General features: G+C 46.7%; 1 protein-coding gene across 3 annotated transcripts in view; it reads left to right on the forward strand.

The window, feature by feature from the left end:
* Positions 1–9630: 9630 nt before the first annotated feature.
* TRIM55 (tripartite motif containing 55) overlaps positions 9631–20758 on the forward strand; it is a 40276-nt gene continuing 29148 nt past the window's right edge. For all 3 annotated transcript variants that reach the window (XM_082480119.1, XM_082480120.1, XM_082480118.1), the window contains exons 1-4: positions 9631–9914; positions 10320–10492; positions 18132–18297; positions 20024–20119. In XM_082480119.1, the coding sequence (XP_082336245.1) occupies positions 9726–9914; positions 10320–10492; positions 18132–18297; positions 20024–20119 (624 nt within the window). In that variant the 5' untranslated portion in view covers positions 9631–9725. The remainder of the gene's footprint in view (positions 9915–10319; positions 10493–18131; positions 18298–20023; positions 20120–20758) is intronic.

The following is a 20758-nucleotide window of genomic DNA, read 5'->3' on the forward strand; positions in this document are numbered from 1 at the left end:
AGGCACTGATCCTGCTGCCTCTCACAGGCTGGACAGTGAGCAGGACTGGGGAAGTCATTGTTCCCCTGCACTTGGCACTGGTGACGCTGCACCTCGAATACTGTGTTCAGTTTTGGGCCCCTCACTATAAGAAAGACACTGAGATTCTGGAGCATGTCCAGAGAAGGGCAACAAAGGTGGTGAAGGGTCTAGAGCACAAATCTTATGAGGAGAGGCTGAGGGAACTGGGATTTAGTCTGGAGAAAAGGAGGCTCAGGAGAGACCTTATCACTCTCTATAACTACCTGAAAGGAGATTGTAGCAAGGTGGGGCTCAGTCTCTTCTCCCCAGTCACAGCAATGGGACAAGAGGAAATGGCCTCGAGTTGTGCCAGGAGAGGTTTAGGATGGATATTAGGAAAAATTTCTTCACAGGAAGGGTTATCAAACATTGGAACAGGCTGCCCAGAAAAGTGGTTGAATCGCCATTCCTGCGGGTATTTAAAAGATGTGTAGACGTGGTGCTTAGGGACATGGTTTAGTGGTGGACTTGGTAGTGTTAGGCTAATGGTTGGACTCAATGATCTTAAAGGTCTCTTCCAACCTAGACAATTCTATGACAGGCACGCTTCCCTCAGAAACAATCTCCAGCTGTAAAGTGAGGGAAAGAATAGAAACAGAATCACCAATATGGAAAAAGGTGGAGCTTCCGGCCCTATACATCATCCCCTTCAGATGCTTTATTGCTCAGTTTCCAGCCTGATGCAACCTGTGAGGGTCAACTGTAAAGAGCTTTTCACATGGGAACACGTTAAGTCACCAGAGGAAGGATGGGATATTTGTCACCTTCTCCAGGGAAAGGAGTTGATGTTTGACTCAGTGACACCTGGCTTGATAAAGAGACATCTGTACTTCCCTGGAAGTGAACCACAGCTGATTTCAGTTCCTGGGAGCGAGCAGCCAGTCTGCACACATTTCAGATCAAAGTCTGCTATGAGCCCAAGGAATTGTCGATGAGATCTGACATATCAGGAGCACTCTAATGAATGCAACCTGAGCCATGACCTGCAGAGGAAGCTTTTGAGGAAGCTTTTAAGGAAGCACGGTAGCTTCTCAGGGCAATCACCTCACACCAGCCAGTGACGGGTGAGAGGTCTTGCTGGTTTAGATGGGTAAGGGTTGGAGTCTGTTTAGCATTTTTAAGTATTCTATAAATATCATCTATTTTTGATGGATATCTATGGATTTGTCATAGATAAATTATTTTCTTTGTGATTTTGTTTTATCTCTCCTGGACTGAGTGGGATTTCAGTGTTACTGGTTGCCCGCTGGCATTGCTTGCTGAAGGTTACGGTGAATTGCTACCCTGTAGCCACCTAACTCATGTCAGGCTCCTGGCATGTTCTCCAGAGTGCTAAAGGATGGCGATAGCCACGCCTGCCCTGTTTTGGCTGCAGGAGCAAGCTCTCTGGTGAGCACTCTGGTGGAGGTCAGGGATGGCAGAGGCATCCTCTGCTAGCACAGGTAACCGGGGACACTGTTTGGTGTGGAATGAGAGATCGGCCCCAGCCTTGATTCCTGAGGTTCCTCAGGTTGTCTGTCAGGGGTCCGATAAGAAGCTCGGTGATGAGCAGGACCCTTCCTGACCACTCCTAAATCCCCTCTCTTTTGAGCTGGAATTGGAACCAGTGACTAAGGATTACTCTGAAAGCACCACAGCCCTCCACCCTGGGAGCTGAGCTATTAAAGGATGAGAGATGCGGTCCTGAGAGAGACTCCCGGCAGGATCCCACAGCGTCCCCAGTCCCGTCAGCGTGATGCCAAGTGGCAGATGCATCACTGTGGGATATGGGGAACCAAGGCCTAAAAGGCACCTTGAATACAAATTTCTGCACAATGCGATGCTGCTGCAAAGCTGTCACCTCGCTGTGAAGTGCTTCATATTAATGATTAGGGATGGAAATAACACCAAGGCCATACTACGTAGATAACTGGAAGAGATGTGATTTGTAGTCTACCCATACATAAATCTATTATCACCCCTCTCATGTTTGCATTACAGTCTTTGGGATTATCAGAAGCAGCAGGAACATGCTGTGTAACTGCTCCAGCTTGTCACCTCCCAAGGTTTCCCTGAAGTAAGATTCCCTGCACACCTGCAAGGGGGCAGAGATGAGCGAGATCTGACCCCACAGCATTAGGAAAACAGCAATACAAGTGACGCGAGGAGGCAAAACTCTCAACAAGCAGATCCATCAGAGGACTGACTTTGCGCTTGCGCCAGAGCAGCCTCCCTCACCACTGATGGCTGGGTCACCTTCTGGGCTGTGCTTAGCTGGGTGAGGTGGAGGCAAGGGGAGAATGGAGGGAGAGAGGAGAGAGAAAGCCTCAAACTCTTTTCTTCCCAGATCATGGTATCAGACTACTATGATGTAGTTTGCTGCCATGAACTACTCGGTTGTATTGCCCAACCGTGACTGCAGGGGGGCAGGACTTCACGGTGGGAGATGTGCATCCTCAGGCAGACCATGAGAAACATGAATTTTACTGCAAAGCTGCCCCTTCCATGGCAAGGTCAAAGCCTTTGAAGAGCCACCTGAAATTTGATTTGTTTTGTGGCCAAGGGACTTGCTGTCTGCCCTTTCTTTCCTTGCATTCCCTAAAGTCAGCCAGAATCAGAAAGGCTGACTCCTGGGGAACAGTCTGATGGGAGAGGGGAATGCAACACCGCGTGTGCGGCCATGAGCCAGCGTGCTTGAGCTGCTTCCTGAAGTGATAATTCAAAAGGACGTTAATCTAATAAACGGCTGCTTGGTACCATGAACTCTATGGCACAGTGGATGGCATCCCTCATCATAGCTTAAAGTGCATTAATTCAGCTCCCGCCTGGCTTGAAGGCATTTCCAGCTGTTGTTGTCCTTGCAAACACCTGCATCTCTCTCACGCATTGTGCTGCCCTACATTCACGTGAATCTCACGTGAGGGAGTGGGGAAAAGAACTTGGCTGGAAAATGGCCAAAAGGCAAACTTGCTCTTCTAATCTGACTTTCAAAAGAAAAAAAGGCATTGGCACTCAGAAATGAATAGTCATGCTGGTTTTGTTATATGCCTAAAGAACATTTACAGGGCAAAGGAACACATGAAAGGAGAACAGAGGTGTCTGAAAAAAGCTAAAAGATGGAGGTATGACTTCTGTCACCGGTCATGTGCTAAGCAGGTGTTTGGTTCTGGTAATGCCTTGCTGTGTGAAAGCCTTCCTGCCTCCCCCCCCCCCCCCCCCCCCCCCCCCGGTATTATTTTTTACTATAATCCCATAATGTTCGATCTGTTATCTTCCAACACTGAATTTCTATTCTGTCCTGGAGAAATTACCCTCTAGATGGGAATGGGTGAAAAAATAACCTAGACCAGTCTAGGGAGCTGGGATGGAGTCTCAGCAGGTCTCTGACATGGTGTAAAGTCATGTGCTGAGTATAACCTTAAAACCAGTCTCTCCTTTGAACTACAGACCTCATCATTGCCCTGGAGAACAAAATACCCGTGCTCCTCTGCTCTGCCAGATGAGCTATGGAGGGGTTGTACTAAAATAGCATCAAGAGTGGCTTACGCTGAGCAGACCAAGGCTGGGGAGAAACATGACCCTGGGACAGGGCTGTATCTCTGCGAAGTGATGAGCTGACACCAGCTGGGAAGCCTGAGCCAGACCTGTGCTGTGAAACACAAGTCAATTCTCTATTGAACATCACTCTTCTTTCCTAATGACAGAGCTGGGGTTGCAGCAGCAGGGTTTAAAGGGGAGTGCCACAGCTTCTTAAGGCCAAAGCAGAAATCAAATCTGTCCCTCAGTCAAAATTCGTACTGTTAAAACTCTGCAGTCACCTTTTCCTTAGATTCCGGTATGCTTGGGAGACCCCCTAGCACTGCCCTGGATGTGCCACCTGTGTCCAGCCCCATGCCAGAGCACCAACTCATCCGCTGTGAGCCCAGCACTAAACACTCATGTTATTCCGTAAAATGCAGGAATTTGAGGAGGAGCCATCATTCCTTCCTCTCTGCTAGCAGGGTAGATGTGTAGCAATGATCTACAAACAGGCTCCCATGGGACACTGTGATGACAAAGTAGAGTGGAAAGGGTCAGGGCTGCATTTGAACAGCAGGGGACCATGTTAAAATAGTAAAGGACTTGGTCGCTTACTCTGCAACAGGAAGTGGAATTCTCCCACTTTTCTAACTGGTGTGTTCTCCCATTTTTCTAACTGGTTTTATTTTATTTATATCCTTTCTTCCTTCACATCTCATTCTCACTGCAGGGCACATTTCAGGGGTGTGGAAAAGCAAGCCTGTGCCTGTTATCTGTGAAATTTGTCCCTAGCCCTGGAGAGGACCTATTATTAGGTAGGCAGTAGTGTGGGGCTATTTCTTCCCCGCACGCAGTACTTCCTCCCTGTAGTGCTTCAGGCATGCTTTTATGCCTTGCCTGTGAAATGTAGATCCCTTTCCAGCAATAACGTGTTGAAGGGATGAGGGTTTGGGAACCTCTGGGCTTGTGAAGTTGTGTATGGCTCAGAGAGATGCTGAACCACTAATCTCATGTTTGTTATTCCACAGCACCAGCAGCCTGTCTTTTCAGGTTCACCGATTTTGAGACTTTTGAGAATAAAGAAAATTGCAGGGAAGATGATAAACACCTCGTCTTAATCACCGTTCCGGGGTCACCCTGCCTCCCTGAAGGGTATGGCCCAGCCACCATTTCTCATCCTGATCTCGAGGACTGTGAGGAAACCAGCACTTTCTGTTTGGAGGGCTTTCTGTTTCCCTGTAGCCCCTAAAGCCGGGTGACACAGGGGTCCACGCTGGCCTGCTGGCATTGCTGTAGGGCAGCAAGAAGCCACAGGACCCTCCTTCTCCCAGGCAGGCAGCCAGGAGCAACCACTCCATGGCTTGGTGTCTTGCCGGTGGCAAAACTGTGGTGTGCGGAGGTGACTCCCCTATGGAGTTCGTCTGCGGACTCTTCCTGTTTCAGGGTCTTTTGATCCAAATCTCTGAGTTTTTTCTGCTCATGAATCTGGAACAGAAATTGTAACCTAGTTATAATCTACCCTTTTATCCCATGTTTCTGTCTGTCTGTTGCAAACTGTGGAAGCTCCTTGAGGATGGATAAGCCCAGAGAAGGCTGCTTTCGAGCCTGCTTCAGCTCAGGTCAGTGTCCAACTACTTTTAGAAGGTCTCCAAACAGTGACTGCATATGGCCTATCATCATGTATGAGGTACACAAAAACAAATATATATGTTGAGTGGTAAAAAGTCAGTCTCAAAACTGTTTTTGAAAGCACTTGTCTCTGTTGTGGAGGCTCTTTCACTGCATAAATTGAGACACGTACAAGCGTAGTTTTGGTATTTATTGTGGGATGTTTAGTGATCACAATAAAATCATGAAATGCAACATACTGTTTGAAGTTTGCACTTGTATAGGTAGGAGGGATTAATCTTATAGCTGGCTCATTTGCTTGGTAAGTTGTTGCAAATGTAAGTGAAATCTGAGTTTCTGCAACATGCCGGCTGTAGGTGGGAATGCCCGTGCTCAGCATGCGCTGCTGGGGACTGCTCACTGCAGGGTAAATGGGCACAGACAAAAGCTGAGGCGGGTGGAGACCCTCCCCCCAACTTCCCTGAGGGATGCTTGGCTGAAAGTGCAAATATTTTCAGTGAAAGCAATAAGCCGAATTAGCAGGATGGGGAGAGGGGAAGGCCACATCGTCATTTTACTCTAAATCTCACATTCAGGTGGGCAGAAATGGAGGCAGCAACACACTGTATTGCTCAGGCAGCCAGGACTTCTCTCCAGAGGTGAGCAAGGCAGGGCAAGGCTGAGGGGAGACAGGCAGGTGGGTCCGGGGGTCTCCCTGTGCAACGGCAGTGGCTGCTCTCCCCTCCTGCCCCATACCCACCATCCCTGCCCTCTTCCAGCAGAGCTCTCATGCAAAGCCCTTTGGTGAGTCCCCCCAGCCTTGGGAGTGCAGGGAGCTGCTGGGGATAGCAGGGTGGGGGCAGGTGTCCATCCCTGCCCCAGGGATGCCGGGCAGCTGCCCACCTGCTTAAGGCAACTGCTGTGGAGGGGTCTGCCTGCCCTGGGCTGGGTAGCAGGGGTGGCAGGGTGTTTGCTCATCCCCAAGGACAGGTAAGAGGTGGGGTGGCAGCAGGCCAGGGCACCATCATCCCATGGACCAGGATGATCTACGTCACCCACCACATCCAGGTCAGGGTGCCTGGGCAAGGAACCTGGTGCTTGCAGAGCAGGCTTTGTCTCTGCTGGGCTCGGTGGGGAGGTAAGTAAGTCACATGGGAGTTATTGTCTGGCAAAAATACACTTTTTCTCTTTGTTTTCCAGTCATGCAAGAGAGCCACAGGACAGATTTTCTGTGACTGACACACAAGAGCTTCACAGCACTGGTACAAGATAAGAGGTTGCAGAGGGGAATTCTGCGAACGCAAAATCCAGAGATGTCATTATGGCATTGAAATATGAACCTGGACATCACTCAACCTCTCCTTCCTCCTTCAAATCCCTCTTCTAAACCCACTGATTTGCAGCCAGCCTTCCAGGCTCTCCTGGCCATCAGTCCACAGCCTGCAAGCTGTTATTCAGCTGCAAAAATAGAGGAGTTGTTAGAAGCAATGTCTGTAAAAGCAAGCGTATGTCTGGGAACTAGTGTTGTGGTTGTGTCAACAAAGCCAGGTAACGTTCCTGGCCAAGTAATACTGCAAAGAAATATCATAAAAAATGATATTTTCTCCTTGGTGGTGGTTGGCAGACATCCAGAGTTTCTGTCCAGGAGCAGGGTTAAAGCAGGTCCTCTTGCCCTTTGTTAGTCCCTTGAGAGATGGCTTGGCTTGGTGACCCTTTGGAGTGGACAGCTGTGTGTGCTGGTGGTCTTCCCTTGTGGGTGTGGAAGGGAAGGAAGAAGAGAGTGACAGGGTTGCCAGGGAGAGACGGGAGGTGCCAGGCTTTTTCTCAGTGCGAGTCCAGCCTAAGCTATCCCTCCTGAAGACTGTCTGCAGGACCCTCCCCTGGCTCCGCAGCCTTTTGGGCTTTGCTCTTCTCTTCCTCCATTTTGCAGTGCGGTTGTACAATGCGTGGCTTTCCTGGCACTTCTCATCCAGCCTTCGCAAACACAGCTGAGCCTCTGCATTTCTTTACATATAATCACTGCTGTAGTTCATAATGCTTTGATGGAAAAACCTGTACTAATTTTTTACATGTCTGAGCTACATATTCCTGCCAGAAAATTACCTCAGCTTAGGCCTGGCTGTAGAAGGTGAGTTTATCTTTGTTTTGTCATCTTTTTTTTGTGATTGTGCTGTTTATTATCTGTTCTGCGTTAGCGTGCTTCAGCACACAGAAAGGGGAAAACCAGCAGCAGACTGTCTCTCACCTTGTTGCCATGGGGTGTCCTCTGCAGATGCATCAGGTGTCACACTCAGCCTGTTAACAGAAGACTTTTGTGGGCTACCACAGGTAAGTGTAAATTCACCAGAATTACATCCCAGAGGCACATTACACCCTGAATGGTGCCTCAGTTCACTGTCCAAAGGGCCAGCACAGTGAATCGATCCCCAGCTTTTTTTCCATGCCTTGAACACCCCCTTCCCTACATCACCATATGCAGGCATTTCTGTGTGCTGACATTTCTAACCTTCAGCTTTTCTTCCCAGAATTTTTCTGTTTCTGCCTGTGCGGCGAGGTGGAAGTGCCTGTCTCACCGGGCAAGGATGGCTTTCCTCATCTAATTCAAAGCCCCTTATTAAAGCAGGTTTTGATGCACAAGGGGCAGCTGACTCAGAGCTAGGAGGGTAGGAATGAGGCTTTCAAATTCTTCCAGATGAAAAAGTCACCTCTGACCCAGTCACAGAGGGGAGGGGAAGAAGAGGAATATCTTCTCGCTGTTGCCAAGAAAGGATCCCTGCCGGCCACGCCAAAGCCCCAGCTGTCAGTGGCTCAGCTGCTGGAGCAGCTTCTCACACTCGGCTCCAGGCTCTCGTCTGCATCAGGCAGTTGAAGCAAAGGTGTGGTTTCAAATGGGTTTAACCAAGCTATCACAAATTTCCTGTGAATGCAAGACTTCAGAAAAACCTATTTGTTTTTATGTGGCTGCTGATAAATGTGTATGTTTACATAGGGGAAATTCCAGCTTGGTGGGCTGCAAATGGGCACAGGATTTTCTCCCAAACACTTAAAAAGCATTCAAGGACTTGAAAATAAAATAGTCAATAATACATTTAATGTAATGTGATTCATTGCCATTGCTTGCAAAGAACAGTATTCATTTTCATGCAGAAATCAATTAAAACCTTCACTTTTATATTTCCCTGCAGTTTCCAGACTGGTGTTGCATGCAGATAAAGGGCCCTGCTTTGGAGTCAGGGTCTGCCCCTGGATGCATAGGGAACTCACTCAGCCGCTCTACAGCATATTTCAGATGCAAACCCTATACTGAGGTAGAATAAACATGAGAACGTTCTACAAAATCCTTAACAAAGAAAGTAGTTATTGATTAAAAGAGAAGACAATATTCTGATTACATGTACAGTACAGTGGCAAAATGATTTTATACAGTACATGCAGGGCTTTGGCTTAAATTTGAGGATGAGATATTTATTGCTTGTACAGTTGTGTGATAAACTATTGGCAAGTAGAAGCACAGATGGCTTTCCCTTAAGATCAGGCATCACATGCCACAAATTATCTGGGAAATTGTCATTTTAAAAATAACTCTGGAACAAGTGCCAAGCTGAGAGGGATATCAGTGTCTAATAAACAGATATAAACACAGCAGTGCCCAAAACTAAAATATATTTGAATTAAACTATGCATTGAGAAAGCGTATAAAATTAGCACCTATTCTCTAGCAGTACAAATGAAAGCTTTTCATACTGTATTTTTTCTGTCTCTTTCTCATCAGGAAATTCAAATTATGGTTTTGGTGCATATTTAAGCCACTGCAGAGTTTATAGCTCAAATAGTTGTGTTAGATTTTTCTGTTACAGCTCCTAATAATAATAATAATTAAAAAAAAGCATACCAGAAGAAACTTAAGCACAGTTATAGGCAGGTAATTGTTTTTAACTGGTTTTCAAGGTGGTGACATGTTTATGCCCTGAAGTGTCTGAGCTCCGGCACTGCCATCGCTCCTGTTGTCTTCTCCAGCAACCGCGTGTGCCTCGCACCTTGGAAAGGCAAGAACCCGGAACCTGCCAAAACACACAGGAAAAATTACATCCTGCGCCTCACAGCCGCGGCTGCTTGCTCCAAACGGAGCATTTATTAGGCTGCAGCCTGCAGCTGAGCAGATTGGGGCAGCCCTGGGCCCTCCGCCGCCATGCAGAGATAAGAGGGGGAGCGGATCGCATTTGCTTATCGCTCGCCCTCCTCCTCCTCCCCCCTGAGGGGTGAAGGCCGCCATGTGCGAGTGAGGAGAGCCAGGGCCCTGCTAGCAACACCACCACCCCCCCCAGCCAGCCGTCACCTGTCCCAGCCTGTCCTCCTCTCACGCGCTTATATGGGCACGGCAGGATGGCATCTGGTGACGCCGCGCTGCTAAAAACAGCCCCGGCTCCCTTCGGCCCCTTGCTTAAACAATGTCCTCCAGCCAGAGCAACCCAGAGAGCCTCTGATCGCAGCACAGCCTTGGACTTACTTCAAGGGAAATTAACCCGGAAGCCCCTCCACGAGGCCGTGATCCCGAGCGTATGCCCCTGGAAAAGCTAGGGATGAGCACCTCCCTGAGCTACAAATCCTTCTCCAAAGAGCAGCAAACCATGGACAACCTGGAGAAACAGCTGATTTGCCCCATCTGCCTGGAGATGTTCACCAAGCCCGTGGTCATCCTGCCCTGCCAGCACAACCTCTGTCGGAAATGCGCCAGTGATATTTTCCAGGTAGGTTTTTCCCCACAGAAAGCTCTGCTTCCCAAGCGACACTGGCTGAAATGGGCGGAAAAGCCTGATTTTTTAACATGTTTTGGTTGATTGCTTTTAATGGTCAGTAAGTCGGAAGGGAGGGGCATGATTTAAAGCAGAAGTTGAGTGTCCTCGGGGGCCAGGGCTGAGCTCACAGCAGATTAAAGTGTCACCTGTTGGCTGGGGGGACATGGCCGCCTGTGTGAGCGGAGGAACTGGCGGCATTCGCCGGGTGCTTTCCCGCGGGTGGCTTGTTGCCCTCTCCTTGGGCATATTGATGAACAGTTTCCTACAAGAGTGTTTTTGCCCCGGGGCTTTTGGAACAGGTTTTAATGGTTTTACACGGCCTTACTCCCCTTTCTTTGTGCTGCTTGGCAAGAGCAGGCCTCCAACCCCTACCTGCCGACCAGGGGAGGCACAACCGTGGCGTCGGGAGGCCGCTTTCGCTGTCCCTCCTGCAGGCACGAGGTGGTCCTCGACCGGCACGGCGTCTACGGGCTGCAGAGGAACCTGCTGGTGGAGAACATCATCGACATCTACAAGCAGGAGTCCACAAGGTAACAAGTGAATGCGTGCCCTTGAGAGGAGGTTTCCTGCAAAAGCAGGCATGGCTTAGGGGACTAGTGGCCTTTGGTCTTTCCGTTTGGCACACGTGAGGTTGATTTAGTTGTTTTATCTCTTGGCAATGCCGAAAAGGATCGTGCTGCCATGCATGCCTGCTCTTTGCTGTGCGATGAAGTCAGCTCTCACTGAGCACAGAACACGATATTCAAATAGATGCTGAATTTTCCTGGTTCCACTTGTGCCATGCTTATTCACATGAACACTTACCTATGCAAACACAGTCCTTCAGGTCAGCAAGGCTACTCACATGAATAAGGGGAAAGTAGCTAGGCTCACATTGTTTAATTTAAAAACAGTTTAGGCGATTTTTATTTGTCTTTAACCTGTGTGTTCTCATGCTAAAAGAAGGGAAAGAAATTTCAAATCTTGTTAGAAAATCCTGAGGGACAGACAGCGCAAACAAGAAGAAAACTGAATTTCACACAGGAGATACCCTGCATCATAATGTCAAATCAAAATTCAATAAAAAAAACTCTATTCCTGCCAGCTTGGGATGTGAACTCATGAAATCAAGTCTTATTTAGGACTCCATAAAAGAGAAGCAATAGCCAGAAATAATATGTATCAGCGCTATGTGGTTGTGCACAAGAATCAGGACCCCAGGGCAGAGGAATAGGTTAATCCTAAAAATTAAGATTACTCCTGAATGTTAATTGCCTCCATTGGATGTATAACAGATCCAGCAACAGAAAAAAATATTGCTTTCTCATCTCTTTCACCCTGGGATGGGTCAGGCACATGGTACCACCTTGGGGAACTTAGTAGGGGAGAAGCTAAGCCTGGTCCCAGGCTGCCAAGAAAGCAGCCTTCACCTGGGGAAGCCACCTGTTGTCACCAGAGTACATCTGTAGGGCCAATTTTGTATGGCAAAGTTTTGTACACCTGAAGGGAGATTTAATCCTGGCCATGCTCCCTGACAGTCTTCCCATCCCACCTCAATAAAGAGCTGGGTTTCACAGGCACAATGAAGTGATATTACTGGAGCAGGTGGACACAAACCATTGGACCCCAGAGCCTCTGGTGGCTTAGGGCACTTCTACCTTCCTCCGGCAGAGGAGGACAGTCACCAGCAGAGAGGAGCTTTAAGAGCCTGATGGTGTCTTTGGCTGTTCTTTGCTGTTTGAATCCCATCGGGGACTGTTGTAGCTGGGCATAGGCTGGAGCTCCAAAGTGTCAGAGAGGACAAAGTTGGCTTAAAATTGTCCTTTCTGCTGCCCTTCGCGCTCAGTGCCAAGGGAAGATCAGCTACCCTTGTGTGTGTCATTGATACCCAAATATTATTTTAGTCAGGAAAATCTCAGAGGAAATGAATCAGCAAAGCTGTGGTGGTGGACTTTGCTTTTGACCAAATAAGCTGGACATGTGTGGCCTCATGTCTTTCTTCATTTTGTTTTTTTCTTTTTTTTTAGCTCACAGTTGCATTTAACGTAAAAAATAAAATAATGCAGTTCCTTTTCCCATGCAGTTCATGGGCAATTGGAACAAAATTCAGTTAAATAGAAATGTCAGAGATTTAGTAGGTTTTTTTTTTTCTTAAATTCCACAAAAGTAAAACACAGCATGATGAATAAAAGGGGAGAATAGAAAAAAATATAAATATGAACATGTATTTGCTTAGATGTTTGTCCAAAAGGTTCGTTTATTTAGTCTGTTAAGGTGCTTAGCTAACCTTCATGTATGACCTTAGAATGAAAGTTATCATCAGGGTTACATAGCTGCAGCAATGCATAGCAGCATTATCTAAACTATTTGGTACTTTGTAGGCCTCAGCTGCTTATCTCCCTCTGCCTAACATTCCTTAGACTCCCATGAGAGTGCGAGCAAGATCTGCCATGGCTTTACCCTGTGCTGTCCCACCGAACCCAAAAGTCAAGGGAAATCAAGTCTTCTCCGCTTCTTCCTTTTCTAGCAGTCTCTTCCAAACTGTACGCTGGGGTCTGGCAGAGTTACATAAGAGATGTGACTTTTGCCTCCTTGTTTCTTCCCAAGACATCCCTTCAAACTGGCAACACCTGTGATTTACAGACAGGACTCTCGTCCCCCCGAGTCCTTCTGTGGGTATAATTGACCATAACTGCGTGTGCCAGAATGATGCCAGCTCCCAGCTGCATTTCACATTAACTTAGGAAAGTGAGGGAAAGCTAGGGAACAAGCTTTGTCTCCTGCTTAGGTAAAAATAATTTAATTCTTTTTTTTTTTTTTAATTTGAGTTTCTATTTGAATTTTTTTTAGATAAAACCTGGGGCAGAAGCTGGGCTATGGGGTTGGGAGGGTCTACCCAAGCCCTCACACACAGCCCCTCCTATTACTAAAAATCACATCGTGTGGTCTTGTATCCCATTGCTCATCAAATTCCAGCTGGTGGCAGCGTAGCCTGTTGCCCAGTTTAGAATCTATTAGCAATGCAAGGAAAAAAACCTTCAATCAGGATGTGGCTCCTACAAAGTTTTAAAGGAGGGCAAAGGACTGAACCCAGTGGAAAAAGAGTTGGCTAAAATATTAAACCAATGCTTGAAAGCCTGTAGGCCACTGATTCCCTGAACTATCTGAGGAACATCAGGGTGCCTGCTGCCACCAGGAAAGAGTAGCAACAGGAGGCTGTGACTTCTCACATGCTCTGGCAGCCTCTAACAAGCTTGGCTGGCTATGCCTGATCAAAAGGTGTTTTGAGCTTTGTTTCCAGCTGAATTCTGACCAGAGAGGGTGGAGTGCTTTTTCTGCTGTGCACCTATGAGGGAGAGCCCTAGGTACAGGCTGTCCCTGCATCCCTGAGCACATATGGAGCAGTGCATGCAACAGTGTGCTCAGCAGGGACCAGACACTGGGCTGAAAGCAGCATGCACTAGCTCTGCAATGGTGGTGATGTGCTGCAGGATAGGGCAGCCAGCACCACCAGGAGCAGCTATCCCTGACACTTCAGAGGCCTCAGGCAGAACTCCAAAAGGAGGACATGGGTCTCCAGGATAGGTTGCAGGGATGCCTGGGGATCTCAGATAGGCTGGGCCAAGGAGATGGACTCCCTGCCCACAGGTCACCAAGCAAGGAAGCTGCAGGAGAAGACCCACAGACTGTGCAGTGAAACAGATGAGGAGAGAGATCAGCTGGATCATCTCCAACTCCCCACAGAGTCAAAGCCCCAAGCTCACCCATGCCAATGGTTTTCTTGGGCCAGGCATTCACAGTAGTACTAGTGTAATGGAGCTGCAGGAATCCCTTTGTCCATATGAACTTTTTTGGTGTTCTCAGTTTTCTACCCTGGGTATTGATGAACTTTTCACTGCTTTTGGGAGAGTTCATCATTGTGATTGATTTTCAAGGACCACCTCCTCCAAGCTCAAGAATGGTCCATCCCCATATACAGGAACTCAAGTAATGGTGGCAGGATACCAAAATTTTTTAACAAGGATCCCCTGATAAAAATAAAACATTTAAAAGGAAGCCAAAAAGAAGGTGGGCAGGTGACACGGGAATATTTTGAGACACTGTACAAGCATGTACAGATGGAGTTAGGAAAGCCAAAGCCCATCTGGAACTGAATCTGGTGAGGGACGTAAAGGCTAACCAGAAAAGCTTCTACAGGTACATCAGCAGCCAAAGGATCATTAGGGAGAGTGTGGACCCACTGCTAAATGGGGCAGGGGCTCCTGTGACAAAGGCCATGGAAAAGACCAAGGTACTCAATGCTTTCTTGACCTCGGTCTTTACTGTAAGATCGGCCTTCAGGAACCCCAGGTTCCTGAGACAAGCAGGACAGTCTAGAGCAAGGAAGATTTACCCTCAGTGGAGGGGGATCAGGTTAGGGAACATTAAAAAAAAAGGGCATCGTAGTGGGAGGCACCCATGAGTGATGAGGGAGCTGGATGACATCATTTGAAGACCACTTTCAATAATCTTTGAAATGTCATGGTAATCAGGATAGGTTCCGGAGAGCTGGACTGGAAGAAAGCAAATGTTACTCCAAGAAGTGCAAGAAGGAGAATCCAGGGAACTACAGGCTGGTCATGAATGAGAGGAGAGCAGTGCATGTTGCTTACCTAGACTCGACACTGTCCCCTGTAACAACTTTATTGACAAACTGATGAAATAAGGTCTAGAGTGGACACTGAAGTGGACTGAAAACTGGATGAACTGCCAGACTCAAAGGGTTACGGTGAGCAGCATGAAGTCAGGTGGAGGACAGTCATTAGTGGTGTATGACCAAAATTGATACTGGGGTCAATACAGTTTCACATCTTCACTAATGACCTGACTGTGTGTCGTACAGTCATGCAAATTCTCTCCATCCTGGTTGGAACCAGGTGCAGGCACTAGGTGATGTGGTGATGCAGGAAGGGCTACAGCTGTCTTAAGGTCCTCAGTAAAAACAGTATCAAAGTTGGAGTCAGGATTTCAGTAGAGACCTTTCTGGGTTTGTAGAAATCCAAAGGAAAACATGTCTTCTAATTAAACAGTGGTTTTGCTAAGTTTTCACTATGTCCTTAATCAAGGTGTGTTCCTTTATTTGCCCAGCAACTTTGCATTTTCTCACCAAATCACAGAATCACAAAATGGCTGAGGTTGGACAGGACATCTGGAGGGCACCTGGTCCAATACTGCTGCTCGAGCAGGGCCACCCAGAGCCAGTTGCCCAGGACTGTGTCCAGATGGTTATTGAGTACCTCCAAGGAAGGAGACTCTTCAACCTCTCTGGGCAACCTGTGCCAGTGCTTAGTCACCCTCACAGTGGAAAAGTGTTTCCTGATGTTCAGAGAGAACCTCCTGTGTTTCAGTTTGTGCCTATTGCCTCTTGGTCCTGTCACTGGGCGCCACTGCAAAGAGCCTGTGTCTATCGTCATTACACCCTCCTTTCAGGTACTTAGATATCTGAAGGTATTGATAAGATCAAGGTCATTGTTAAGATCCCCCTGAACCTTCTCTCATCCCGGCTGAAAGTCCCAACTATCTCAGCCTTTCCTCACAGGAGAGATGCTCCAGTCCCTTAATCATCTTCAGGGCCATTTGCTGGACTCTCTCTGGTATGACCATATCTCTTGTATACTGGGGAGCCCAGAACTCGACACAGTACTCCAGGTATGGCCTCACCAGTGCTGAGAATCTTCCTCTCCGTAAAACATGCACAACACTCCACACGTTAAGGTCCAAACCCAATTTTAATGGAAAAGAATAAGCCTGTAGCAGTCAAACACAGGCTTAACATCTCAAAGAGCAGAGTCAGAGAATAAAAGCTCAAAGTGATTAGGTCATTTAAGCTGCCTGCCACTTCTTTGGTCACAAGCACATTTGTGATGAATCTTTTCTTCTGCATAAGCCATGCTGTCACATTCCTATTGACTACTCTTTAACCATCCATTTCAGGAGTAGCCACCATTTTAAACTCAGAGGTTGCGTTTTGGCCTTTGCTGCACCTACATAGACCTAGAGGATCTCCTCTGAAGTCAGGGAACGTTCTGCTAAAACTCTTTCCTTTAGCAAAGCCTAGGGAGTAGAGCTGTTTATTTCTAGTCTTCTGTCACTGTCTTAAGGGCCTCACTAGTTCAGGGAGTTCTGCCAGGTTTCTTTCAGCTCTTTGCGGCACCTTTGAAGGTTGGCTACTTCTGGCTGAACTTGCTTGACACCATCGCCTTTTTGCCCTGTGCGATGTGTCTGTCACGCTAGTGGCACAGTTCCAGTGTCAGATAACATTCTAGTAGTTTCTGGTTCTGGTCCTGTAAATATTTGCAGGAAAAGCAGCTATTTCAGGCTTAATTAATCACTTTGAAATTCATTGTCTGTTATTGCCCTCGCATGCAGGGGGACACAGGCTCTCCCACTGGTGCACTGTAACATGAATATATTAGGGGCTGTTTGCAGTCATTTGCAAACAATGTAAAGCATTCCTTATAGTGGAGACACACCTCTTTTGACTAGCATTGAAATGGTTCTGGATTTGACACACTGAGTGCCTTATGTAAAGGTATGCTGGAAATTTGACCCAAATAATACAGGCTTCCTTCAGAAGTGTCTGTCTTGTTTTACTCTGGTGTATCGTGTTATATTGCAAATTACAGAATTTTCCTTATGAACCCTTTAAATTCCAGTTCCCTCCTGAAATTAGAATATATGAATGCATGAGACATTTTCTTCAGTGCTTGATCTTTTTTTAAACACATCTAATTGATCACATTCCATTCTCTTCAGAAGAAAAAAACTGTAAAAAATTTTTTCATTAAAAAATAAATGCCATGTCCACTCTACCAAACTGTATGGGAAAACTCTATTGTAATATAATCTAAAATAATTATCTTTCCATAAATTTTTAAACTTGTAGTGGCATGACTGGTTGCCTCCTTGCTACCAAGCTCTCTAGAATGGCTTGTAAAAGTTGTTGGTATTTAATTCCATTAAATTTTATAGTTTTGGAAAATATTTTCTATCTAATGACAAAAAGATATATTTCTGCGATGCCATTGCTCCACTTGCTACTGCTCGTAGTCATAGTTCTCCTTCCAAATGGTAGCAGAAATGGATAATGGCCTATATTGGAAAGATTTAATGTTGCCACAGTAGGAGTGGCAACCTTTGGAGGCTTGAACCTCCAGGTCCGCTCCCTCCATTGATCTACTAACTCTGTGCTCTGGTACCACATCCTCACACACTCACGTGCTTGCTGCAGACGTGCTCAGGGTGCTAAGCCTGAAGCGTGGGCTCAGAAAAGCATCAGCCTGCCCACTCACACTGGACCAGAGCTTTCACTTACACTGGGAATGTCTGTTAAGTGGCTTGTTTAAAGGAAGCTACAACTAAATTAGTTCCTAAAATAGCAGGGATTGACTTGTGTGTATATGGCTAAATCATTTTGGTGAAGAGAAGATCAGGACTGAGCCATAGACTGGTGACAGCTCCTGGCTTAGCACAGGAGAGGAGCAATTCTTGTGTAACCCATGTCCTTGGTGATTGGTACAATTGAGTAGCTACTGTTAAAACTTCAACACTGTACAAGCTAGATAAGTGCCACCCAGCTAATATTAATTTGTGTGAGACCTTGTTTTGATTGCTGGCCTAGTGTAAAGGCCATAAGGACCCAGTTCTGTTTGATATTGACAGTCCTGACCTCAATCTCACAAAGCTCATCAGCAGAGATATAAAGTTAAGGGCATGAAGATCCATCAATACCTACAAACTCTCACTTCAAATTAGCCCCCTGAATAAGAGCTTTGCTGCATTAAGGCCAAGTGCCCAACATTTTGCATGATGAACTCTAAAGGAATTACATACGTTTCATATTTCAGACAGATGTTGGATAACTTGCTGATTAAAGTACATGAGTAGTCTGAGATTAATCTCTGTGAGGTTATTTACATTTTTAAATATGAGCGAGGGTTCAGTCACACTCCCAGCTGGAATCCCCATGTGAAGTCATGTTGCTATACTGTCATCACATCCTGTTGTGTTAAGACATTAAGCTGAACCACTGTCTATTTAGTCATCCTGTACAGCAGGTTTAAGTCTACCCTATTTCATGCTGATACCCTAAGTGTTGTCATCAGAAACTCATGAGCACCCAGTTTGCTTTAAACTTGTTTTCTTTTGCAGACCCGAAAGGAAGTGTGACCAGCCAATGTGCGAAGAACATGAAGATGAGAGAATTAATATCTACTGCTTGAACTGTGAAATGCCCACCTGCTCCTTGTGCAAAGTCTTTGGTGCCCACAAAGACTGTCAAGTTGCTCCTCTCACAAACGTTTACCAGCGACAGAAGGTAAATATCTTTTTGTATCTCATAGTCCTCCCAGCAACTGACAGGACCATCGACAGGGAATTATTCCCATGGGCTTCGTGCGAGTTTCCAAAGGGGTGTAGAGGTGCTTTTGCCATTCCCGTGTGTGAGGGAAAGGCTCACACAAATCTATAGGAACCGTTTAGGAACACAGGAAAACAAATTTATGAGAAATCACACAGAAAGATATTACGGTGTCCCAATTTTTGTTAGTATAGTGAGCAAACATTTTAGACAGCGATTTGATGTGAAGCTGAGGATCCCTCTTTTGAGGTTCCTAATCTCTTTTTTTTCAGTGCTTTTAGATCAGAAAAACAAGTGGGATTTCCAACACATGAACTGGAAAGAGAACAGACCATTACGAATCAAATAGTTATCTATCAGGTACTTTTGCCTTTAAGCATCCCAGTTTTAAGAAAAGTTAAGTGAAAAACCTCCTCCTGCAAGTGAATGCAGGAATATTCAATAGTTGGCAGCACAGGATGTACCTAACATCCTCTGCCCTTGCTGTCACCAGTAAAAGACTTGTTTATTTTTAATACAGTATTAATTTAAAACCTGACTCACTGGGTTATCCTCCTGAGATAAACAGCTCATTTTTCTGGAGGGCCCCAGTGGGGCAAGCAATCAGACAGGCCAAGTTTGCAATCCCAGCCTCCAACTTTGTCACACAGATGCTTGTGTGTGGAAACTACAAATGAGAAGTCACTTTAGGAAAGTAGTAACAAACATCCTTTCCAATCAAAAAGGGAGGGAGAAGGGGGAGACATTTCTTGGACCAAATCCATCACCCTGATCACTCCCTTTGCATGGAGCTTTGCAAGCAGTGGTTTCCCTCCCAGCGTGCCTGCGGAACGGGCTGTCATGCCCAAGACTGGAGGCATAACCTGGAGGCTGGAGGATGTGTGCTTCAGAGGGTCCTTTACAAAGCTGTGGAGGCCACGGAGACGGTTGCCTCTGTCACTACAGCCTTGTGCCAAGGGCCCCTCTCCCTCCCCAGCACCCTCACTTAGTTCCCTAGGGACTAGCTTCTCGCTCTCTCTCCTCTTCTAAGGACACCCCACAGTAATCCCACTCACAACACTCAGGCCATTCCCTCCTTCCACTTGTTTCCCTCATGCCAGTAGCTCAGCCTTCACCTTCTCCTCCTCCTTTTCTTCCTTCCTTCCCGTCTCACCGCAGCCCCAGCCCCACTGCACTTATGCTAGGGGCTCTGTAGCACCCTGATCCCTCCAGGTCCGTGGGCCACCTCTTCTCTGAGAGCTACAGTCTTCAGTGAAATACTACAGTGGTACTGGTAGACCCAGACACTAAAAAAAAAAATAAATCCTTCAAGAGACAAAGACTTTTCTCTCAACAAACCCAAAGGGAATATTTTGGGGCTGTTGAAACATAGCGCTTCAGCCAAAAGCATCTAGAAGGGCCTCCTAGGGCAAAGTGCTTCCTCCTTTCTAAATCACAGCTTCTCCTCCATAAAAAGTTTCAAAATGTCAATGTTTTCACAGTGTTTTGGGAGATGTAACAAATGTCAAAGTACTAGTGGGTAATTTGTGGTCAAGCAAAGCTCCAATTTTCCTCGGTTCTGGTGGAAAGAAGAGCTAATACTCTGGTACGGCTCATTCGTCCCCTGCTCCCCACAGTTAGATGTACCACCCTGAAGTGGGATGGTGTCTAACCCCCTACCGCTTGCTCTTCTCTTACTGCCTAGTCTGAGCTGAGTGATGGCATTGCAGTCCTGGTGGGGAGCAATGACAGAGTGCAAGGGATAGTCACACAGCTGGAGGAGACCTGCAAGACAGTTGAGGTAGGTACCAAAACTTTATATGCATCTTTTAAATGATGGTAATGATCATTCTTTAACAGACATTTTACCGACGTACATTGCCACATCGTTTCGCTAAACCATAATCAGTGGCTTTGTACAGTATCAGCTGTACTGCCTCAACTGAGGGATATGTTCTGCTTGGCACCCTGCCTCTGACATCGGCCACGTGGCTGAGGACAAAAACTGAGGATAATCCACATCAGCATGTCTTGCTCAGCATTCTTAGTGGCATAGGATATCGCTGAAGTTAAAAGCAGATCCAACAAAATGCCATCAACTCCCAGTTCATTCAACATCTAAGATCAGGTGCTAAAGCTGTAAAATACCGGTATTAGTCTAAAGCCTGACGGGTCCTGTGAACAGAGCCATAGTCTCAGCCACAGGGTAGCCACAGTGCAGCTCCCAGGTATGTCAGTGAACTCTGTCTTTGGTTACTTTGCCTCCTATGCAGAAGTAGTTACTTAATATGCTTATGTTGTCCTTTAAGGAGTCTTGTTTTGTTGCTCATAGGAGGGAAGAGTTTGGGTTCTTACTGTAAGTCTGGATTTTCTGGTAATGGTCTTGCCCTGGCAGCGCTGGAATTAGTTTTGTGTCATTCAAGAGCAGAAGTGGTTTTCA

This window comes from Vanellus vanellus (genome assembly GCF_965231255.1).
Source record: "Vanellus vanellus genome assembly, chromosome: 2".
NCBI lineage: Eukaryota > Metazoa > Chordata > Aves > Charadriiformes > Charadriidae > Vanellus > Vanellus vanellus.